The sequence below is a fragment of the Cinclus cinclus genome, chromosome 3 (assembly GCF_963662255.1).
Source record: "Cinclus cinclus chromosome 3, bCinCin1.1, whole genome shotgun sequence".
NCBI classification, from domain to species: domain Eukaryota; kingdom Metazoa; phylum Chordata; class Aves; order Passeriformes; family Cinclidae; genus Cinclus; species Cinclus cinclus.
Genome location: NC_085048.1, coordinates 7,058,219 through 7,083,731, shown reverse-complemented (window position 1 = coordinate 7,083,731; position 25,513 = coordinate 7,058,219). Strand labels below are relative to the sequence as shown.

The 25,513-nt window shown below is 41.7% G+C and overlaps 1 protein-coding gene across 1 annotated transcript in view; it reads left to right on the top strand.

The window, feature by feature from the left end:
• Window positions 1-25,513, top strand: part of FKBP1B (FKBP prolyl isomerase 1B) — a 44,345-nt gene continuing 18,832 nt past the window's right edge. Inside the window, exons 1-2 of the mRNA XM_062488438.1 lie at window positions 1-37; window positions 3,304-3,351. Of these exons, the coding sequence (XP_062344422.1) occupies window positions 1-37; window positions 3,304-3,351 (85 nt within the window). The remainder of the gene's footprint in view (window positions 38-3,303; window positions 3,352-25,513) is intronic.

The window sequence follows — 25,513 nt, the reverse complement described above, 5'->3', positions numbered from 1 at the left end:
ATGGGGGTGGAGATCGAGACTATCTCTCCGGGAGACGGTACGAGGCCGTGCGGGGAGCAGCCCTGCGGCGCGGGGACGGGGGCGCTCGGTCCGGCCGGGCACCCGGGGGGGCTCCGGGAGCGAGGGAGCCGCGTCCCCGGCGGCGGCAGAGGTGGGAAAGGAGGGGAGGAGGATGCGCGGCCGCCCCCGCAGCCCCGCGGGCACGAACCCCCGATGCGGGAGAGGCGGAGCGCGGCCAGGCGGCCGCCCGGGATCGCGGCGGCGGCGGCAGGGGCGGCGGGGGCCGGGGTTTCTGTGGCATCCGCCGACAGCTGCACGGCCCGAGCTCGGGGTCAGCGCCGGCGCCCGGCGGGGAGCCCAAACTTTCCCCGGTGGCGAGCCCGGCCTCGCCGGGGCTACCGGCCGTTTGTGCCAGCGTCCCCCCGGCAAGGCACCGCTGCCTCCCGGTCCAGCGTGGGATGCTGGCGAGGGCTGATGTGCAGCCCGGGTGGCAGTCACCTCTCCTTGGCGCACGCTTGGCTTTCGAGAGCCAATTCGCAGTGTTCTGCTCTTCCTTGGCATTATAATACAATTCCGTAGGGCATTTGTGTTTTGTTTTTGTTTTAAAAGAGAACGTAATTTTCTCTTTAAAATTTAAATCTCTGTTACATACATATGTAGCTATATAATAGGCCAGATTCATCATTAGCTGATATGCAACCATAAATAATTCGTTCAAGTTGATTGCAGATTAAGTTTCTTGGCCCAGAATCTTTCCATTCTTTGTGTATGCTTTTAAATTGGTTTGTCCCTCTGTGCTGTTTAGCATTAGATGAATTCTTCTCTTGGTTGCACAGATGTAAAAGAATACTTATACACACATAAGTAATGGTGGGAGTAGGAAGGAGGGTGGAACTATCTCACAGTAGTACTTTCTATCTATTAGATAGATCAAGGCTGTTATTGTAAGTAATATGCGATTCCAAATAAGGCTGTATGGTTTAGTTCTCTTGGTTGCAAGTCAATCAAAATCTGCTGACTTTAAACACTGTCTTAACCCACAGTGAGTCAGTGGTCTTGCGAATCTCTGCTTTTAATTTGGCTTTGATGTGAAATTATCTAGCTTCATTGGTTTTGCTGGTGGTACACTCACACAGCAGTGTGTCCATAAGGTCTGAAACTACTTTTCTCAGATCTCTGTATAATAGTGGTTCATTTTAATAATACCTGTTTTACTGGTGATAGGATTCATCTCACATAACTTTTCTCAGGTTAGCAGGCTAAAGCAGTCTTCTGGATTTTCTTTGTGGCCATCTCCAGAGATTAATTTGTCTTGCCTTTCTCTGCACAGGCTGGCTTTCTCTCGAAGCTCTGCTAATTCTTTGCTGTCAAAAGAGGAAGCCCAGGAGTCTAGCATACGATAGCTGTCTGTGGTTTTAGATGGCTGTGAATTTAAAGAGATGAATCCCTCTTTAGCATACCATGGTGTCCTTACCTACCATACTGCATTTTGTGCAATGTGCAGCTAGGGATATTCCAGCTAACCAAGCCAATGAGCAAGGCTGTTCAGGTGGTGCTTGGAAGCACCACTTTCTCAATTTTTCTGTTGTAAATCTTGGTTCATTGTATTAGCCTGGCCTCCACCACTTACTGTTCATGTGATTTTGGCATGTGAGCCCTAAGGCCATAGCTTGTGTGTTACCTGCTGATTTATACCCTGTTAAGTGCCCTGTAACGCAGAACTTGTTATCATGTTAATTCTGACCAAAGAGCCAGAAAGCCAACTAAGAGATGAGCCTCAGTTTCATAGAATCATGGAGTGTTTTGGTTGGAAGGGTCAATAAAGAATATCTTGTTCCAACCTCCCTGCCATGGGCAGGGACACCTTCCACTGGACCAGGTTGTTCCAAGCCCCATCCAGCCTGACCTTCAGCATTTCCAGGGGTGGGGCATTCACAGCTTCTGTGGGCAACCTAACTCAATCCCCAGTTTTTAGCTTTCTGTCAAGGATGTTCTTTAATAGTTAACCTCATTGATACTTTTAAGTTCTTCTGAACCTGGGCACTCTCCTGAGCAATCTTGAGAAATCAAGGTTAGCATCTTTAATACACCATTGGTGCTTAACTGAGCCTTGAGAGTCATCCCTTAGCTTTTAGTACCTTTAATAGTACCTGGAACAGGTAAAATGGAAATGGTAATTTCATTTTTCAATGTCAAGCAAGTAATTTAAGCTTTCTTTCCTTTCAGTATGAACATTACAGGAGGAGCTACCAGGCTCTTAAAAGAACTCCATGTACTACTGCTTTACTGTTGCCTGATGCTACAAAATTAAACTGCTTTTGTCTGTGAAAATTTCTGTAAAACCCATCCCTGCTAATTTAAGATGCCCTCACAGAGCTGTCTTTCTTGAGTGAAAGGCATTAGAGATGTGAATACAAATGGATTTTCTCACAATGTCAGACTGAGACTTTATTTGAAAAATTGTAGCAAAAACATTCTAGGAATTATCAAAAGTTGTAGTTCATTAAGTTTTGACTGTCCTTTTGCATTTCCAGAATGTAAATGCATATGTAATGCACACATATATAGGAAGAGTTATGTAAGAAAATAATTACTTGGTCTAAAAGCTAAACAGCAGCCAAGCTGGGAGCTTTTACCCTAAACCATTCCATTCCTGTCTTGTGTATTAGTGATTTGGTAACATATAGTCATACAGTCGTGGAGTTGTTAAGGTTGGAAGAGACTTCTAAGATCCTTAAGTCCAAGTGTTGATCCAGTACCACCACCATGTTCATCATTAAACCAGGTCTTCAGATGTCATATGCATGTGTTTTCTGAACACTTGAAAGAATTGTGACTCCACCACTTGCCTGGGCAGTCAGTGTTTTGCAACCCAATGCTTTACAACCTTTTCTGTGAAGAAATGTTTGCTAATATCCAATCTAAACCTAACCCAGTGCAACTTGAGGCCATTTCCCCTCACTTTTCCCATCACTTTTACCCCCCTACTTGTTCTCTGGGAGAAGAGACTGATCCCCACTTCACTACAACCTCTTGTCAGGGAGTTGTAGAGAGCAGTAAGGTCCCCTCTGAACCTCCTTTTGTCCAGCCAAACACCCCCAGCTCCCTCTGACAACTTGAACTTGTGCTCCAAGTTGTATGAGGAGTCACTTGTATCTACAGCTGTCATGTGGATGTCTCAGGTATCCTCAAGTAACCAAATGGCTAATACCAGATCTCTGTTCAGCATTTTCCTCTTAAAAGATAAGCTTGCATAGCCAGGTCAATCAGAGAAAATAAAATAACCTTTTATAATTTTAACAGGACGGACATTTCCAAAGAAGGGTCAGACGTGTGTGGTGCACTACACAGGTAAGGCATGTTCTGGGTCCTCTCTCTATACCAACTACTTCACATTCAAAAGTGATTTTCCATTTCAGATATCTGTTGTATTTTTTGTTTTGTTCTGTCACTCGTAATCCACTGGATAATGTTTGGATGGGTTTCCTGCCTATTTCACTTCTAGCTGAGCTCTTCAGGCTACAGTAACTAGATACGCCTGCTGGCAGATTTGCCATTCAATGGTGAGAGCTTTGCAGAAGAAGCTGCAGACCTGATTCATTAAGCCATTTTATTAGCTAGTGAAATTGAGCATGAAACAGTCAAAAAACAGCTGGGTTCATATTTTTGCAGCCTCTGATCTTGACACAGACAATTAATGGTTGTATATATCTTAAAAGCATGTGTCCATGTATTAGCAGTAAAATTGATTCTAGATTGAAGACATCAATACCAGGTCTGTTTAAACACCTGCTTTATGGACTTGTGCTAATCTTAAGTGGTGAGCTGGTTAATGGAGCTGCTTATGCTGAAGAAGAAAATGTTCTCTAAATCAGTTTATGGTGTCATGCTTTGTATGTAGTTATATGAGTTGTCAAAACGATGGAAAAATCTCTGCAGTCTGGGTCTCAACTGGGAAGTTCACTTCAAGAGCTGCCATTTATGAGATATTTTCCTTAAGAAGCTAACATGCAGGTTATGTAGGGACTGAAGCTTCTGATCTGGGCCTAGATAGTGAGGTAATGTTTTCCTCTAGTGTTCAAGATGATAGGCAAGTTTCCTCTGGTAACTGTTGCTTTCCTTCAGTTTTGTACTTGCTTCTTAGAACTTGAGCAAGATGGGTGCATTTTCCAATAAACATAACCTGTTTGTATTTTCCATGAACTTTTTATATAATTTCAATAATAGCACCATTCAGAAGGTTATATGGGAGTTAGTGCACTGGCTTGGGGTGGAGGTTGTCTGGTTTTAAGCTCCCATATATCCATTTATATATTCAAAGTATTTTGATCTATTGAGGGTTTGTATTTTGAATTAGAAGATGTTAAACTCATGGATCTCCCATTCCAGTTTCAGCTCTTACAGACATTTCCCTGTAACTTAAATATGAAAATAGATGTTTTGAAATTATTTTTGTGAAGATGCTGAAAGATATGTTTTTCTTCCTGTCCAATCTTCAAAAGGTTTTATGAAATAAAATTGTCACCTCCCACCCCTAGTTAGTTCAAGCTAAATTTAAATGTCAGAACAGAAATAGGCAAAAAAAATTGAGCCTGGTGGCTCCCACAAAGCACATTTTTTCTTAATAACTTCTGAGAGTGTGAATGGTAAATGTGAAAAGATAACAAGATGCTGCATACTCCTATTGATATTAGATAGTCTTAGGTGGGCTGTTGTAAGCAGGCTTTGACATAAAAGACTTTATAAAAACTCATTAAATCAATCTCTAGCATAAACTGTACTTTCTTCATATATCTTGCTGCTGGTGCTATGCAACCTTTCTTTCCTCCCAGATTACGACAGGTATCAGGGGAGGCTCACCACCCCCGTTCCACTGCTGGTGCCAGCAGTCTTTGGTGGTGATGTTTTTAAACTGAGTTAGTGGATAAAGTGTTCCTTCCAGTGATCCATAAAGCATGTGGGTTATATGATGTGTAAATGTTGAGTTTTAGTTTAAAATGGTTTTATCTGGATCCAGTAGAGTTTCTTTTTGTGCTGATGAGATTCCGGATGTGTCTGGTATTTATCTTGGAATGATCTCTGTCTTATTTGTGTGATCTTATTAGGTCTCAATGTATTTAATACTTATCCTCACCACACTCCTCAGAATCCTGCTTTAGGTATTGGGTAGCTAAGTTACAGGAAGTGTGCAGAGAAGTCCAGAACCTCTGCCTTGGCACCTAAAATGGGAGTTAGGAAAAGCTAAGACACCTAGGTGCAAGGAAATGATCCAGAAATGCTGCTTTTCAGAGCTGCTTAATATTATTTAGCATGTATGACTCTCAAGTTATCTCTATATTTAGCTTATGTAACACTCTGGAGTTGGGCACAGATACCCGTGAGGAGGTATTGTATTATGGGAGGTGAGGGAAGCAGGCACTGACTGGACTCCATCAAGATCCAGAGATTGTTTGGATCCCCAGAAAAGCCTGATCTCACTGGAGTGCTTGGAGCACAGCTCTGAATCCAGAATCAAGCAAAGCAGAGAGCTAAAAACACAGCCTGTGGGAGCCCACTTGATGTGTAATAACTGAAGAGTTGTTTCAGACATGGCAAACCTGTCTCCAGTTGGCTCTTGCAATAGAAGGTCATACCTCTGCCTGCCACATCCTGAGCTGCAACTGTTATATTCCTGGGGAGAAGAAAGCTGGAATTTCCCACTCCCTTCAGTTTAGCTTGGGACGCTGAGCAGTGAAGAGTGCAGGAGCCATGGGCAAGGAAGGGAGCAGGCAAGAGGGTGAGCATTTGGTGCATGATACTCATGCAGGGATATGGAAGGAGTTGTAGTGCAATCCCCGTCTTTGGGGATTAAGTCAATATCTTTTTTTTAATCCTATGATTTTCCCACGTGGTGGTGCCAGCTGGGCAGGCCATGTAACTTCTTGCAGTGACCCTTCTGCTTTCATACCAACACACACTGTGGTGATAACAGCTCCTTAGCATGAACATGGTTGGTCCTGAAGGGCTAGATTTTTGTGCATCCATAGAAAATCATTGCCTGCCCAGTAATTATTCCTGTCTCAAAGGAGAGGAGAGGCTAAAATGGGTTCTCCTCTGCCAGAGCAAGCTATGAATCTTAAGGGAGACTCTAGTGAGGAGTGGGCTGTGGGCTCTGTAGTGTCTTATTATTTCCCCTCTTGCCTTTGCTCTGGTAGACATGAATTTACCATGTGATGGGGAGTGATGGCAGACAGCATGGACAGGAAGGGACTGCTGTCACTGCAGGACTAAAAGGCCTGTAGCAACCTCCATTTTTTAGGAGTAAGCTGTCTGTATGACTCGTCCTGGTGGTCCATGCAGGAAAAGTCCTGAGAGGACTGAAGGCTGGGACTCCAGGGATTTGGCAGAGCTTTGGGGTTCTGTCTGCTTGTCCGCCAGGATTTTATGATTCATGACCAAGGCAGAGATTCAGCAGGGTAGTTTCTAGTCTGACAGCCCTACATGTTCTGGAGGAGTGGGAAGTGAGATTTGGAATCTCCTCAAGACGAAGGAGAACTGTGATTGAGTTTTACACTTCTGCTGTCAGCACTCCAGCTATTAGGCTGTTACATGTGGCAGCTTTTCCTCTTTCTCTCCTTGATCAACTGGATGCATAATCTCAGGGTACGGCATGGTCTGATCCCCAAAAGCATTGTCATGCCTTAAGGAACAGACCTAAGTTCCAGGGGCAGCAGAAGTTAAGGTGCAACCTCACTAGGGAGCAGTTTAGAAAGGACCTCTTCATTTCAGCAGATTGTTTTTAATTATTTTTTCCCCCTTAGGAGTAATTCTCAGCTGCTTTACAATTAGAGCAGGATTTTTGGATTACCCTTAGAAATGCCTAATTGCCCTTTCATAAGACGCCTTAGTGCCTAACTTTGGTCCTGTAAATCACCTGCTAATTTTTCAGCTTTGCACAGCCTGATTTAACTGCACAAATAGATGTCCAGATAATTGCAGAAGATTAGATAGGGGGACTGTGATAGAACATGAAACCAGTCTATGATGGAAAAGTGTGGCCAGATTCCTGTATGATTATCTTTGTTAACAAATATAACAAATACAGTAATTTGTTAGCTTCCAGCATCCAAGTTGAGTCTCAAAAGTTACCTGACACAATATTGCAGTAATGGGATTAATAGATAAGGCAGAGCCCTGGCACTGAAATGCATTTGCAGCAGCGCTGGTTTATGTCATGTTTTTTGTCACAGATTTCCTTGAGCAAGCTTCTCAAAGCCTTTGGCAATCTGCTCACTCCTTCTGTTTTCCATCTGCAGAATGATAGTTGTACTTTGTCTGCCTCCTGTAGAGAGATTGTAGGGAGTCTGAGATATGGACTGCCTCCTTCTTCATGCCTGTTGTAATGGCAACCTAATCTTGATTGGGTCTTCAGGTTAGATTGGGCTACTGACAGTAGTACAAGCAAACCAATTAATCCTGGTGTACATAAAAGGAATTAAGGCATTTTCTGCAGTTTTGTTTCCTGTGATTTAAATTTGTTGACTCTGGCAATGGGAATTAGCAGCGTAGAATTTTCAAAGATTTATGAAGATGATACAAAACGTGACTTTCAGTTAGAAATGCCCCTCAACAAAACCTTCACTGAGGAGGGATATACTGTGTCTGGAGGCTGTGAGGTAAAACCTGCACTCCAAGAAGCTGAATCCCATTCCTGGCCCTCCTGCTGGATGACGGTGTGCCTTCACACTGGCTTTGTGTGTACTGAATCTAAATCTGCTCCTGATAATGAGAGGACAGCTTTTTTTCCCCAAGTTACTCAGAGTTGACATTCTCTTGTGTTGTCCCATGTAGCTTGTGGCAGAGCTGAATTCTTAACCTCTTCATCTTTCTCCTTGGCCACCTGTAAAACTGATTATAATACAATTTCCCTTTTTAAGGAACTGATGATAACCAGTGTTTCTAGTCTGCTGGAATTGGTTTGAGTGAGACTATAAAGACACAGTAAATCATTAATTATTTTTTAAAATTGACTTCTCTCAGAAGATTTTTAATAGACTTTTTAGGCTATGACTATTGCCTCAAAATTGCATTAAATAGATTTCCAAGAGAATAGAATACTTCAGTTAAAAGAGACTTAAAATTACCATCTCTTCTAACTGCCTGACAACATCAGGGCTGACCAAAAGTTAAAGTATGTTGTGAAGGTCATTGTACAAATTCCTCTTACACACTGACTTATTTGGGGGGTTGACCACCTCTCCAGTGGTGGGGCCCCCCCACTCAGTGAAGAAATGCTGTCTAATGTCCAATCTAAACGTCCCCTGGAGCAGTATGGAACCATTCCCACATGTCCTAGATCACAGGGAGAAGAGCCCAGCACCTCCCCCTCCACTTCAATATTTAAATACTGAGAAGTTGATTTTTTTATTATTTTTTTAATGCGTAAATTGAAATTCTACATTGAAATAAATGAATACTACTACATTTATTGCAGCTGACCTGTACAAATTCATTCTGTTTTAGGAAGCAGGGTTTTATTTAAGGCAGAACAAATGATTAATTGTTCTTTTCCTAGTGGTCTGAGGACAAATTTGTATCATCTTCTTTTCCCATATATTGCCAGAATTACTTTATATTGTTTCTTCAGCTTTGGCAGTGGTATAGTGTTGAGAATTATGGTTATGTCTGTGAAGTTGAAAGCTCTTTATTTAACAAAAGCATAGTGCCTAGATATAGATGAACACTAATTCAAAGAATATGCTTGATTTATCATGATTAAAAACACTATTTTCCATTTAACACAATAGGAGTGTAATGCAATTCCCTTGAAATAATCCTTGCCAAAAATATCTGCCTATTTTTCTTGGATGAAAATCAGCTCAGCCTTAAGTGTACGTAGTAATAGCCAGAGATTCGTCTATACTGACATGCTCTCAAAAAAGACTGATGTACATTCAGAGTAACCTTACAGAGTGTCATCTGTTTGTCTGTGAGCATGACTGGATGAACATCAGCCTTGTGCAAGCACTTTGTGCCAGGTGAGTACAGGAGGATGTTATTTCTCTGGTTCCACTTTCAGAAATATCTGTACCACTTCAATTGGGAGCTCTGCATGTGTAGCTGAGAGGAAAATTGAACTAAGTAAGGCATTTAATCAAAATTCTTTGTCTCCAGGAGGCTGTCTAGCTGGGTTTGGAAGAGGATAGTGAACACTGCAATTAGAACTATCATTAATAAGAATTGTATTGTAACAGACATTATAATTAAACGTTGATTTAAAGCCAGCTAAATCTTGCTTACCTAGAAGGAATTTAATTCTTTAATCAAGCATGTTCCCAAGATACAATATACCAGAGGAGTGTAATGTCTGTCCATCTTTTGGGGACTGCCAATCTTTTGTATTTTTTTATTTCATGCCCTGGTTTTAAAGTATGAAAGCCTTTTGCTTCTGTGGAGATCTTGGTGGCAGCTAAGAGCACTTAGAAGCATCTTTTTTCTTTGGTGGATCATAACTTCAAAAAGTAGCTTTAGTCCTCCCTGAGGAATTTTTTGCTGCCCCTTAGAAACAATTTGTAAATCTTAAACTCTGTGAATAAAGGGATAAAAATTCTCATCTTTGCTTATTTGATATAGATTAGTTATCCCTGGAAATACTTTAGCAGCGACTTTGACCTGATAGTGATGACAGTGATCAGAGTCCAGAAAAAAAGTCTGAGTAGAAGATACTTCTCCTACACATTTTGCTGCCAGCTTAGTGACTGATGTCAGGTATATTACTTGCTCTTTCATTTTGTAAATTTGATAGAAAAAGGGGCTGTGCCTCTCAAAATTGTCATGCAATTAATGTTTGCAAGTACATTGAGACTCGCTGTAAGAAGCTATTGATGTGAAAAAGTGATTTGATGAATAAAAAGGTTCAGAGATTTGTAAGAGAAAAAGTAGCAGCTTCAGTTGCAGAGTGGGTGAGTTTAAATTGAACGCACTAGATTGTTGCCTTATGGAAAAGGATCAGTATAATAAACTGCAACCTCAAGTTTACCAGTTGCTCCTCCTTTGCTGTTTTGCTGTGTATGGTGCCCATTGGTTTCACTGAAATCACTTCTGGTGTTAGATGCTATTTAATGTGGCTAAGTGGATCAGGAAAGGACCTTGAACTATTTCAACAGTGTTCTTATTGGCAACCTCAGCTGTGCAGCCTTTGTTTGACTAAGAATTGGAAGTTTCTCCCCCTAAGGGTGCTCCCCATGGCACTGAGGTGCTGTTTGGACCGTTATTGATATGCTTTGAGCAAAGAAAAGGAAGGCTTCAGGATTGCCCATGAACACTGTCTTATATTCATCTGGGAAGAAGACAGGAGTTTAATTTTTGCAGAGTAAAGGAGATTATAAATAGATTTCTTCAAGATAGCATACACGGGTACCTTCTCCCCTGACAGAGACTTTGCTGTCAGCATGAGACATGCTGAGTGATTCAGTGACTGCTAGCTTCAATTTTGGAACACTTGCTAGCCTTTATAGGATTTCCTTTCATGGTGGGATTGTAGCATCATGCTCTCTTCCTATTGTGCCCAGAAATGAAACTGCTAGTGAATAATTAAACCTCCTACTCCTACCTCACAAAAGCCTTGAGGAAGTGGATTTCAAGATATTTTAAAAAAAGCTCACAAAGCAGATTATCTAAAGTACCAGAGAACTAATAGCCTCTGTTCATCAATTTTTTAAAAGCTCAGAGCTGATCCAAAAAAGTGCCATCTTTTAGAAAATTAAATTGCTGTTTCAAACAAGATATTTTTTCTGGATCCTCTTTGCACATATTTTCAATTATTCCAGCGTGCCCTGCTTACAGCTTATACCTGTATTTGAGGACTTAGACATGAAAGATTTACTTCAATTCTTGATCATTAGAATTCCAGGTCCTTACAAGAATGACATCATTTTCTAGTAATTTATGCAGCCAAAAATCAAAGAATTGTTGAAAAAACCATGCAAGGAATGGTATTTGTTAGTGTAAAATGTGTAAATGATCGTACATCAGCCAAAGAGAAGTTCTTATCAGCTGGCACCAGTGATAGGCTTGTCTCCCTTTATTGACAAAACAGAACTGACATCACCATATTTACCTAATTAAGAAGTCTAAATTGAGATCTTAGTTACCTTGGGTTACCTACATAGTTAGATTGTGGATATGCCTCTCTTTTATTGATTGATAAAGAGAATTATATGGTTCCTAGGTCAGGCAGCTCAGCTAGGCAGGGAGTATGGAAGAAGGAATATTTTCTTAATTTGACAACACGTGGTGTCATCCCTCCATCGTGGGTACACAGCAGGGATATGTACAAGACACCACCTCTCAGGTGCATTACCTGAGCAGATGCTGTGCAGCTGCAGGTCTCTGCAGACTTGCCATCTCCAGCACTCAGCGTGTTGGTCCGGGTGCTGCAGGGATGTGTGTGGGAGATCCCTGGGGAAGCATTGCCAAGGAGCTCACACGGTCCCCGTTTCTGACGCGGGGAAGCAGCTGAGCAGGAGCCCTCGGAGGACGCGCGCTCTGCCGAGGGAAGCAGCAGCTTGGTGCTGGCAGGAGTTCTGCTGAGTCTGCTGAACCAGGGCCAGGGGTGGGGGGGCTTTATATTGAAAGCAACATCTCTCAACTGAGACGTATTATTTAGCTTTACTTACACAAGGGTATTGTAAATACTATTTTTTTTCCCCTACAAGACTGCTGGCTGCAGAAGTTTGTACTCCCCTGCACATCACTCAGTGTGAGGGATCTTAAATGTTGTAGCTGTGGTGTCATCAAGCCGAGCCTGAGGATCTTTGTAGCCAAGGCAGCAGGTCCGTGTACTTAGGCAGTGTAGTCCTTTCTCTCCTATCCAACACCCTGGGACTTCTACAACTCAGTGTTACAGCAGTGGTGGTGAGGTATATTTGATTTGTAGATCTCCTTCTGTCTCTTATGATATCTTCTTATGTGGTAATTCCTTCCAGATCTTTTCCATTTAATCCTGCATAGTTACGTGGTTCTTAATTGTCTCTTCCTGCTCTAATTCACTTCCCTTTGCACATTTCATAATGTGACAACCTTCATTTAGCAAGATTGTCTTCTCTTACTTTTTCTCAGTTATAAGTGGAAGACTCGTTTTTTGCAGGTGGTTTCCCGCTGAATAGTGGAAAAGACCTAACACATGATTAATTAATTTTTCCATCGGTGATTGCTAAAAAAAAAGACACTAACATTGGCTTTACATAGTTTTTAATGACCAAAGTGAAAATATATTTTGCTGCTTCCTAACCTCTTGAAATTGCTGCTGGTGCAACTTTGAAAGTAGCAGCTTTGTGTTGAAATTTTTTACACTGCATTGGGAAAAAAACAAAAACCAAACAAACCAAACATGTGGCTGTTTGGAAATTAGACTAAAATACTATATAGGGATTGCAATAATGGGAACTTACATTTTTGTTCTCTTCTGTGGATAAATTTCTGGTTTTGCTACAAACAGGGATTTCCAAGAAGACAGGAGGGCCTCATACTTTTAGAGGTGCAATGTAGCCATATCTAGAGTACATACAAGCAAATAGAAGGCGAGTCACACAGTGGACAAGTTCCTGAGGCATCATTATCAAATGTTGCCATTTTCAGACTGGAACGTACAATTTTCAGCCTGAAGAACTGAAATAAATTATTTTATTTGTAAAAGCTGTAATTTTGGTAAAGGAGTCTTTCCCACAGATTTTGTTTTGAAGGTTGAGGATCTGAGTCTGAAATTCATAGACTGCTGCCAACTCTGTGTCTATATCATAGGATCATGGGTTGGAAGGGACCTTAAAGATCTCTACTTCAGCCCCCTGCCATAGACAGGGATGCTTGTCTCTAGACCAGGTTGCTCCAAGTCCCATCCAGCCTGGCCTTGAACACTTGCAGTATGTGGCTGTGGGGCATCCACAGCTTCTCTGGGCAACCCATGCCAGTGCCTCACCACACTCACAGGGAAGAACTTCTTCCTTACATCTAACCTAAACCTGCCCTCTTTAAGTATTTAATGTATTGAAACTTATAAGTACTGAAACTTACACAGTAAGGTCTCCCTGGAGCCTTCTGTTCTCCAGGCTGAACAGCCCCAACTCTTTCAGCCCATAGGAGAGGTGCCCCAGCCCTCTGACCTTATTCGTGGTCTCCTCTGGATCCACTCTAACAGGCACAATATCCTTCCTGTGCAGGGGACCAAAGAGCTGGGTGCAGTACTGCATGCAGGTGAGGATCTCAGGGGAGCAGAGTACTGAGGAAAATCACCTCCCTTGACCTGCTGGCCACACTCCTGCTGCAGTTCAGGGTATGGTTGGTTTCTGGGCTAAAAGCACACATTAAAAAGTCATGTCCAGCTATTCATCTGCCACTGCCTCCAAGTCCTTCTCTGTAGGGCTCCATAGGCCATTCACAGAAATGAACACTTTTCTGCAGTGTCATGCTGAAACACCTGACCTTGGCTTGTGCTTGAGGTCTCTGGCAGTGTCCCTTCACTGATGAAAGCAGGAGCTGCTCTTCTGACACTCTGCCTGAGTGACTAGCTCCCCACACCCTTGTGTCTCACAGTGGCCAGCTGGCAACAGCTCTGGAAAACTATGGCTATGTCTGTCCCACTCTGTCAGGGGAGTTTTTAGAGAACACAGACAACCCCATTCAGTTTATTCTGTTCTTTGAATTTTTTCTGCCTTCATTTGCACCTCATCTTCAGTCAAATAGATAACAGGGACAGGTTCAGATACTTGTTGAGGTCAGGGGCAGTGCTCCTGCACAGCACAGCTGTGCTGTCATCTGACTGTGCCTGTTTTGTCATGTCCTGCCTTTTCCTGCCTGGAACTCAAGAGTCTGACCTTTTATGTCTTAACACTGAGGACTTCCAGGGCCTCCTGTAACTATAAGAAGAGATGTCAAAAAGTGATTGGAACAGGGTGGAAATGCCTCATTACAAAATGATCCTTACCTGTGCCATTAAGACTTTTTCTTTGTGAAACCAGTTACAAATCTCATCTCATTTTCAATATTTTTTTGCCATGCCTGGCTAAGGGTGTGGGAGTTTTAAGTGCATATGAGTCAAACACAAATTCGGAGTTGATACAGTCATGAAGAACTGCTATCATTAGTCCCCTGTGGACATCTTAGAGAGCTGAATCTGATCAAAGAGCTACTCACTTTATTCATAAATTGCTTTGGAAAAGGAAAAGCTTTTTTTTTTACTCCCCTTTAAAAGACAGGGACATTCAGAGGAGAAGTGCTGTGTCCAGGGCACAAAGTGAGCCTTCTAGAAAAGTTGAGGCTAAAAATTCATGGGTATTTAAATTCCTTGTCTATTATATTTACTTATCTACTTACCTATTGCATTACCCACCTGTGTATATTATATATAGGCTATACCAACTCTGTAGAAACCTCAAGAAAGTTTACCTTTTGAGCTCAAACTATTTAAGATAAATGGTGGAAAATCACAATGTACTTTAGTTTTTATTAGGTTTTGTGTCTTTCTCTAACCAGTCTTGATTTGATTGGTTATATAGGCATTGTAAACAGAATAAGGGCTCAGTCCTTCCCTGTTGTAAAGAATAGGGGACTTGATTGATTCACTGTATTTCAATAAAGTAACTAAGGTCTGCAGTACATTGATTTCCTAAAACTGAAGAACCATTTCTGAAGTGCTTTCCTAAGTCTTGCTATCGCACATTCAAAGCGCATCTTCAGATACAGAAGTTTCTAAAGCATTTGGGAAAACAATAGGAAACAAAGCAGGCTGGACCTGAGGGAGGGTGGAGCTATAAACACAGGGGCCAGAGGTGATGGAGAGCTGAGAAATTATTTGCCTTACAGCAAAAGAGCAATAAAATCTTGGGCTGGGATTTTTCCCTGCAGGAGTGTGAAAAGAAACATTGACAGATTGCAAAGCACCTCCATACTGTAAGGAGTTACACAACCTGTAATCTTTCTATTATTCAGTCTGTCACTGTAGGACTGGCCCATTTGGAGGCTACAAAGCATTTGGATGCTGACAGCTGTATGAGGCTGTAAGGGGACATGGCTGGCCATTGTGTTTATAGAGGGCAGTGAGATAAGAATAGCTCCCAGTCTTCAGTGCCTGCTACATTCACTTGAGGTTTTGGACACCTCTGTACATCTTGTGGACAAGTAGCTGTGTTGAAAAAGCAGAGGGCACTAGGGCAATGCTTATCTTAGCCTTTTTTTTTTCCCTTGAGAAACTGGTGTACAATACAGGCCAAGAGGATGTCAACTGATAAAAGCCAGACAAATGCAAAGTGTTCTCTGGGTTTGACGTCGAGGAGCTTCCCATCCAAGAAGACCTGGACACTGTCTGGTACACCCTGAATAAATTAATACCCCCTGTGTGCCCATCCACTTCAACCTCCTGTTGATTTCTTACTATGCATAGGACCACCCTTCTAGTTTGTTTTTTTTTTTAACACTATTACAACAAGTTGTAATAGACATCTAAAAGAATTTTCTAGTACGTTTGTTTAGTCACACACATGTTTTTGTTAAGAGTTTCCAGTGTTGTTTTACAGCTCCTTAAGCACATTCTGGCAGTACATTAAGCTGAGACTTGTTTTCAGATTGGTTCCTCAGAGGATGAAGCAATGGAGATTTTTAGCACACCCAAAAGAGCACGTGAGTGCAGCCCTGATCTGAAAATATTTTTTATGCTGCAGCGTATTTACTTGTCACAGACACGGAAGGTGCTACAGTGTGAATAGGTGGGGCTGAAACAGGGGATGAAGGGACATTCCCAGCTATTTCCTTCTGCCTCGGCACCACTCTGTCCTGTGTGTAGAAATGATGCAGTGGTTGCACTGTGAACTGGGCTGAAAATCTGATGTGAAAGAAAAGTTGGGGAAGGAGGGAAGAAATTATCATGGAGGACGTCATGGAAATGCAGGGTGATGGAAAGAGCAACAGCCAAGGCTGTGATTTGGCACTGCTGTGGGCCTGGAGTTTTGCAGTGGTGTAGGGAGCCAAAAAGCTCGGGTGGTTGTAGAGAAAAGAAGGCTTGCCTGTAGGAAAAAGAGGGAGTATTTACTTCTGCTTCCTTCTCACATTTCTGGCCTGTCCAGCTTCCCAGTAGTGCACACTTTAAGGGCCCTCCCATAGCAAACTCTCAATCTCTCCATTGCAATAATGTACTTGAACAAATTTGTCTTGTTAGCATGGTCCATATGTATAACACTGCTGTGATAAGGACTCTTTAGTGGTGCTGTTATTTGTTTATACAAGTGATCTCAGAATAAATTTGCTAGACTTTTTTTTTCCCAAGAAAGAAGACAAAAAATTTCCTTCTTGAAACTTGGTATTAAAGAACATTTTTGGTTATTGTTATTGAACTGTTATTTAGTGGTGGGTGGACAGTCATTCCAGGGCTGAGATTGTGGTGCACAGTGAGAGCATTTTACTTTGAATAGGCAGAAAAGGGTGTATACATGGGGAAAGAGTTATTGTTATAAATATATTTACTAATACAGTGTGCATCACTTTGTTTAAAGGAAGTACTGTTGCCCTTCTGCTGAGCATTTCCAAATTTTGTACTCTTATAATCAGCTTCTTCATCAGAAAATGAATCTCTGTCACTAGCCAAGGTAACTTCTGAGTGTGACCTGTATAAACCTGTCACTGAGTAGGATTCATCAGAACTGCCTTAGATCCTGATGAAGGTATCAACTTGAATGTCACAGGCACTACCAGGGTGAAGTATTTAAATAACCCACCTTACACTGAGGTAGTGACAGTGCTACACAAGATGATGGGACTATTTTTTCCCCTACTCTTAGATTTGAAAGTCAAAAAATGGTTTTACTGAAGCTTTCTTTTATTGCTCCTTGTGAAGCAGCATTTGCTAATTTAGAAATTCTTCTTTTGGATTAGCTGAGTGAGGATGGATTTGATGACAGGCCCCTCATATGATGAAGGTACTTAGGACTTTTTTATAGGGAGAAGCCACAACCTATGGATGCTTTTCTCCCTGCTGCTTTCCAGAGAGCTGGGAAAACAACTTAAGAAAAAAAAAATCAGCACACCATATATATATTTTTTAAACTGTTATGCATCTCTTATACAACAGATTACAATATTATCTTAAATATGGGATCAACACATACATTTAAGATGGTTTAGGGTGGATTTTTACAATTTGTTTTTCTGTTTTTAGATGTATTCAAGGAAGACATCTGTAATACAGGTGTATGTGTGCCATAGTATAAAAACAGTATAAGTGTAAAGACCTTAGATTATAATGTTAAAAAGTTCAGGTCAAAATGAGTGTGAGTTTTTAGTGTTCAAAACATTTTAAAATAAATTCTAACTCTTATTTCGTGTCAGTACTACAGTTCTGAAATGTATTATGTTGTACCTTGTTGAGTTGGTCTTTCTCATCTGTGTTTTTGTTGAGTAATAGTGACAAAATTCTGATTTAGGGTGTCATAGAAATGGAATAGACTATTTCAGTTGGAAGGGACCTACCATGATCTGGCCCAGCTGCCTGATCACTTCAGAGCTGACCAAAAATTACAGCACATTATTAAAGGCACCATCCAAATGCCTTTTAAACACTGACAGGCAATTTTGGGGTCATTGGTAGAAAATCTTGTCAAGCTGGCTCTCAAGGAGTAGGTATGTGGATGGCTGGATTATGCTTACAAAGGATCATGAAGTTTTCCATCATGGTCTGCAAGGAATTCATGGTACCCTGAATAAGAAACTTAAAAGGTACAAAAAAAGCCCATGCCAGTGGATCTAAAATTGGCTTATTGAATAGAGGGCTTTCCGGTAGACCTTAAAATGGTCTGGTGTCAGCCCCACTATGATGGTTTTATCAGTGGAGGAAGATATCAAGGTGATAAAAATTAACAGATACATCCTAAATAAATGTTCTCATCCCATAGGTCATTGATACACAGTAAGAGGGATCATTATGTAATATTGTCACAAGTAAATAATGTGTTTCAGTTGCTGTAAAACTCTTTACAAACTTGAAGGTGGAAAAGCATAGAATGACTCCTGTGCTTAGGAGGAGATAGGAATGCTTTGTCATGTGAAGCAGTGACTTTGAAACAGACTTGGGAATGGTGGTTGATTATCCACTGAACACATGCTCTGAGCTATTCTTTGGCCAAAAAACTGACTGCAATCCATGAATATATAAACAGGAGCACTTAGGAGAAGAGAGAAGGGCCAGAGGTCTCACACAGATATTTCAAAAATAGTGTGCTCAGTTCTGTAGTCTATAGTGCTGGAAAGAGACATGAGGGTGGCAGAAGTGCTGGGAGACCTTCCTGAATATGGAATGCCCAATTTATTCAAAAGGGGTTAAGGGATGGTTTGCTACTTACATGGGGAATAAAAAATTGATAGGACAGTTGAATTGATCTGTTAGTTTACCTAGAAACATAAAGGTATCATAGCTGGAAAGTGAAATTTTGCAAGTTCACCTTTTAATAAGGAATGTGAACTGGCAATACTGATTTATAAATGAATACCAATCAATAATTGCAATCACTTCATCTCCCTGAGAAACCTTTATATCGGCTCTAATTCAAACAGGAATTATTTAATGAAAATCCTGCAGCCTCCATTTAAAGTAGGAAGCCAGAAGAAGTAATTGCAAGGATCACTTCTGGCATATAGGTGCATTAATCAGCAGTTTTGTAATGTATTTTGGAACCTTGGTTACATTCTTGTTCAATGGTCTTTTCCTTGTGTAGATTAGTCCCAGAGGTTTCACATCCTTCCTAGATTCATGGTTCTTTGGGCTGGGCTGGTAACTTGTCCAACTCCCCCCATAACAATGTTTGAATCTGCTTCCCTAGGTTTGACCATGCCAGTTACTTTTCTTCTTTTGCATTTCATTTTTTGTGTGTCTGGATGTTTGATACATTTTCTTGTACAGATATGAATGGCAACTACAAAATGGTGTCAATCAAAATGTTACCTGCTTTTCCAGCTTCTGGGTGATGGTCAGGTAAATTGCAGAATGGGTCAAACTGGAAGGGACTACAGTGGGTCATCTGGTTCAACTTCCCTGCTCAAGCAGAGTCATCCCGGAGCACACGGCACAGGATTGCATTCAGACATTTCTGGAATATCTCCAGTGAGACATTCCACAGCCTCTCTGGACAATCTGTTCCAGTGCTCAGTCACAGCACGGGGAAAAAAGTTCTGCCTCATGTGCAGGTGGAACTTCCTGTGCATCAAATTCTGCTTGTTGCCCCTTGTCCTAATGCTTGGCACCATCAAAAAGGTGCCCTCCCATGGGTGGAAGTCACTGACATCAGAGCGTTTAGTACAAGATGTGAAGAATTAGCTGGTACATACAGCTCTGGAACCATTTACATCCACTTGCATTCTGATCACCAGCTTGCACTGGATATCCTTAGAACTGGTCACTTCTCAGAAAAGTAATTGAAATGTATTAAAAAGATATTAAAAAATGCTTGGTCAATTAAAGACTGTAAGTTCATGTTTGAAAGTAATTTTCTGTGCTTAGCCAGAGGACTTACTTATGTTTTTAACCACTTTGGTTGATACAGTTTTTATTAGATGGTGCTTATTGTATATGAAAACCGAAATAGTTGGATTGAAACAGATGGGTGTTTGACTTCAAGGTATGTCTTTGATGTGGGGATTACTGGGCAGAAACCTGGGATTGGAGCTGGGACCAGACAGCTGTAATGGCTCTTTTTATAAAAACCAATAAATACTAGACATGCCCAGCAGAAGACAGCAACACCTACAAGATCGGTGCCTTTCCAAGGGAATCTGCAGCACACAGAAACATCTGCAGCTCAGGAAGATTGACAAACCATCATGCTGCTCAGGGTAACAAACACTTTGCATAAATCCCCTTGCAATCATCGCGTCTCATTTGATTGACATCCCACTACTTTGTTCTTCTTTAAAAACTTAATTTGATTGACTCTTCCAGAAAACACTGCCTTATCAATGTAGTACAGGCAAAGCAAGTTTGTGCAGCAGCTGTTTTCAGGAGTGGACACTGGCCATTTGAAGCCCTGGCCCACTGGCAGCTCTGCCCTATTTTGCAGCAGGACTTTTTGACTCTTAACTCTGCCCTGTGTTCCTGCCCACAGGGCGCATGGTTCTGAGGTTCTCTGTGTCACACACACATCAGAACTGTATCGTGTTACAGGAAAACCCAACATTAGCAAACAGTGTTCACAGTTTGGGCTTTAAGCATACCTCAAGGACATCTGTGTATGGGAAAAATAAAAAAAGCCACACTAGAGAAAACATGGAAAAATTCCCTACAGAGTAATTGTAAAGTAAAATGATCCCACCTAGAAATACCCTGTGTATCTTGTACAGAAGTTCACCTTGATATTTAAGTCCTGCTAGCACAGGAGCTGGTTTGGGGACAAATTCTGGGGTCACTGGATGATCTGTAGTGGTCTGACTACACAGAGAGGACTGGTACATGGGTAGGGCTGTGTGGACACAGCAGGATCCTGGCATTGCCTGCACATCCTGGGCACTGCAGGTGGCACTGGTGCAGTTTGTGCATGGTGATACTGAGCACCTAGATGCATTTCCCAATGTAGGCCTGCATCATAGACTTCACAAGGAATAACATGGAAAGCCTCTTGTTATTGGTAAAATACAGCCTCATTCCATGGATAGTTTGAGTGTAAGACTTTTCCCTTGATATTGTAATAGTTTTGTTCTGTTTAAGTATAAAATGCTACCTACTTTGTGCATTTTCTAGACCTAGTGATCAAACCAAATACAAGAAAAACCCTTTGTGAAAGATGTCACAGTTCTCGTCTGTTAATGTCTCACAGCAAAACCTCTCAAATGCTACTGACCTGTAGCCTTGATTTTGCTGATTTTTCTCTAAGTGTCTGTTCATCATTATTTTCAATAGAAGACAACTCTTCTTTTCTTGTGTTGGAGTAACCCTCAGATTTTCATCATGCTATTCACAACTGACATAATGAGGTTAATTTTATTGGGTGTATTAGGTTCCCTGAACCCCAGTGTTCATGATTCATCATTTCTTTTGTGAGTGAATAGTGAGATAATGAGATAGCAGGTTGACAAGGGCAGAAATACATTCAGGTTTAAAATGACAGATGTGCTTTGTGAGCAAGTTCAGCCAAGTAGGATGTCAGTCTGTTCCATGGGGATTGCCAGGTCAAAGCTGACTCAGAATTAGTATTTATGAATACTCCATCAAAATACAAGCATGAATAATGATAAATTTCTCATTAACACACACATCAACTGATATATTCCACTACCCGGTATTTACACACCAAAGTTGAGAAGAACAGTATGAAATTACAGTATCAGAATTATGGCTGCCTGCTGTGCTGCAGTGTAAGCTCTTCATACTGGATGATAAAAACACATTTTTTACTGTGTGGACATGATGAACTTTGCAATGTTCTGACTTGTCCATTTCCTCAATTTTAAGAATTGGGGGTTTTTTGAGCGTTAAATGTCATAGATGTTTTTGAACAGTTTAGGAAGTTCAACTTTTAAAAGAGGTGTGCAGGCTTTGAAGCGATCGTAATTACTGTAACTTTGTGATAGTTACACTTCATGTTTGAGTAAAATGTAAGAAAATATGTAGAGTTGAGAAGTTAGTAAAATAATTTTGTTGAAATCTAAGGAGTTTGATGCCCATGTACATTTGAAATGCCCACAGTATGACTACTCCATCTTTAGACACGTAATTATCTTCAAGTAGCTGTCCTTTGTACTCTGTTTACATGCAAAAAAATGTTCAGCAGTGTTAAGTTAATGGTTGGACTTGATGATTTTAGAAGTCTTTTCCATCTTAAGTGATTCTGTGATTATAAAAACTGTGCCACTTGTCACTAGTGTTGTGTTTCTGACATGGGTGTGTTGGTGTGAGCATTGCAGAGATGTTGGGAGAAATCTGTATCTTCAACCAACATTTTTATTTAATAGAAAGTGTGTATGAGACCAGATACTACATTCTGTGATCCTGGTAGGTGTGACATTTTTAATCTGGTTACTAGCTACTGCATTTTGAGTACATTTTCAGTTTAAAGGAGATTGTGTGAGTGGCTCTGCAGCAGGCGCCGTGTGTCTCTCAGCTTTTGCCAGACCTTTTGATGTTATGAATCAGGGAGACAGGTCTGGCCACATTAAATGAAGATTGGTCCCATTTGGCTTGCAATTTTAAGTACTTACTAGTTAATTCAATAAAGATGTTGAAAAGATGTTGACTGCCTTCTGTTATGTACATGTGTGTGATTCACAGGTGTAGGAGATGTGGCATGTTCAGGCTGTGGCTCGAGAGGCTCTGCTGGGGTGGAGACAAGCACGTTGGTTCTTGTTCTCAGCACCCCAGGCTGTGCCTACATTACAGCTGACAAGGGCTGGGAGCAGAAGGTGTGTGAGCCAGGGCTCCTAATCACAGACTTGCCCCGAGGTATGCTGCAGACTGCCCCTGGGCCCTGGCAGAGTGTTGAACTGCCAGACAGGCTTAGGCAGAGTCCCTTGGGCTGTGCTCAGGGTTGCACTTGTATTTCATTGTCTGAATATAGAGTAAGTCTGATCCAGAGGGCAGCCTTTGCATGACCCTGGCATGCAACGTGGAAATACCCAAAGTCTGAGAGCATGGACAGCTCTCAAAGCTGCAGAGTTAGGTCAAAAATACATGGCTGTGAAGGAAAGAGAGAGAGCAATTTCAGCTGAGGAAACATCCATGACCTTGACATGCCCCGGCCGTGATTTTGTAGCTCTCCAGTGGTGCTAATCCATGTTGGCTCAGACCCCAGCTGGGATCAGACAGGTCAGCGCCTGCTTAGAGATTTCTGACTGGAGAACAGAAGCAGAGCTCAAAACAGAAGGAAAAGAATGAAGGGTTTTAGGATTAGACTGAGAATGATTACATTTGTCTTGGCAGTAGCAATACCACACGCACATGCAGCGCTGGGGAGCTGCTTCCTGGTGGCACCACACAAAGTGCTCATGGAGCAGCATCCAGGCTGTGCGTGGGGCATTCTCTCAACTCACAAGTCTCAGCCTGGCTCTGGAGTCAATCCCAGAGTTTGCTACTGGCCTCACAGGACAGTTTATTGCGTCTTGCATTTAATCTTTGGGCAGACAACCTGATGACAAGAATGTTCTATGCATGATTTATCTCCTGCAGATGGTCAGGGCATGCCTGTCTTAATTTCTGGCATGTACAGGCCAGAGGGAGAAAAAGCATGGAATTTGATGGGCACGGTGGAGAATTTTCAAGGAACACCCTCCTGTTACTCTGCAGTGCAATGTGAGAGTCACAGCAGGTAAACAGTGAGGACACAGGGTTGTGTTTGCTTTATGGGTCTCCTTAGGGCTACATAGGAAGGATGTTCATCTATTTCTTGAAAGCTGCTTGGTGCTGCAGTTTGTGACATTTGTGGAGTTACATTATTGATTCTACTTTTTTAGGAGAAAAGGTAAATAGAAAATTGCTCATTTGTACACCTGGGCATGCCTTGGACATCAGGACATTAAAAGTGGCCAAGAAGAAGACAGTTCACTATTTAACATCCAGCTGGAGATCTCTGTCTACTCCTGTATTAAATAAGTGCTTTTTCAGACAATTTCTGTGTTTTTCCATGCATGTCTGAAAGTGCTTCCAGTTATTCCAGTAAACATGGGTGTGTAGGAAGAAGGCTAGTAATGCTTTTGAAATGGTTGAAAATAATGCAGTTATAGCCCTGTAATCAGATGCTTCAGGATGTGGCTATTTATTTCACATTTCTGGTCGCTGAAGATCTATCCTGCAGTGATCAGCCAGCGGCAGTTCTTGGGCTTCAGACAAATATTCAGGAAGGGAAATTTGGGGAGACCTACAGATTGGATTTATTCACAGTGATAAACTGCTCTCCAGGGTGAATGACACATTTAGCTCTGTGACAATAAGGATTGAGCTAGCCAGTTGTCACAAACAACCATTTTAATGGTTCTATGGTTACTTTCAATACAGATGCTTTTGGACAAAGTTTTGCTCTCAAAAGTCCTCCTCACTACTATAGAGTTGTTTCTTTTTAATATTGTCATTGTTTCCTGAAACAGCAAAAGGACAATTTGATTATGTTTGTATTGTAGTATCATTCAAGAGCTCCATTGTGCTTAACTGTGCAAAGAATGGATTAAAAGAAGCTCATTCGCAGGCAGCTGAGGAAGATGAACAACAAAGGACAGAGGAGGAAGGGACACAGTCAGATACACACATGTATTACTATGATATTTACTTTATGTTTTCAAAGGCAAGTAAAGCAAGAGGCATCTCTCAGCCAAATTATCAATTTAATAACTGATTTTCCTGTAATGTTACAACACTTTTGAGTGTTGGGGAGAGATGCTTATAGAGTGAGGTGGTCTCAGAGAGATGCAGAAAGAGAGCATTCAGGGCATGGAGCGCAAAAGTCAACACCTCCACCGGGTCTCCAGGACCGTTCTGCTTGTTTTGAACATGTTTTAGCCCGCGGGCAGCCTTGCCTGGGCTCACTTCAGAGCGAGGTGGTTATGTATAGTATGACTGTGCTGCAGTTAATACTCCCAGGAGAAGGGAGCTGGCATGGCACAGAACCAGGAGGTGTGCACAGACATCTTGTGGTGTTGAGTCAGCCCATCCTGTCCTGTCCTGTCCTGTCCTGTCTGCAGCCTGCTCTCATCTCTGCCCCATCCGCCACGGCCTAAGTGCTGTCATGGGCACTTCAGCCAGTGTGGCTCCCCCCACGTAGTCTCCCTCCACTTTTGGTCTGTAAATATTTGTCCTGTCCACATCTATTGTTGGCACAGAGACATCAGTAGAAAATTCTCTTTAGCCTTTGCTTACATATTTGAATTTGGGCCAGTGAAAGTTAAACCTGATCATCCTAGCCTCTCATTACCCCTGCTCCTTCTTTTTTTTTGTTTCAGTAGTAAATGATGACTCTCCTCAAGATGAGCCAGATTTTCCTGGGGGTAGGTTGGCATTCCCCCAAGACATACATATTTAATGGCATGTGCCAGTGCAAGTGAACAGCAGGATAGAGGGGTTTTGTTCCTTTTGTACCCACTATCTAATTTGTTCCTTGACACTTTCCCCACCCACAGGGGGAAGGATGGCTGTCTCTCTATACAAGCCAGAGTTTTATTTATTTATTTTTTGCCTTCCTTCCTCAATCTGCCTGTAGCAGGCACACCGAATTTCCAAAAATGAAGGTGTTAATACAAGTATCACTTACTGCCCCTCCTGTAACATCTATGCCACTGCTACCCAAAATGAGAAATGCAATTTGGATGAGTCAGGGAGTCTGCCCTGACTCAGACTAACTAATGTAGGAGTGTCTCGGGGTTATGCATATATCTATTAATAGGGTCAAACTTGAGTAGGGAGCTCTGGTTTGATTTACCTATATTTAGCAGTCACACCAATGCAGCAAACCCAGCCAAAATAAACCAGGCTCATATTTCTTTGAATTTCTGGTAAAACAAAATAAAATACAGTCATTATCTT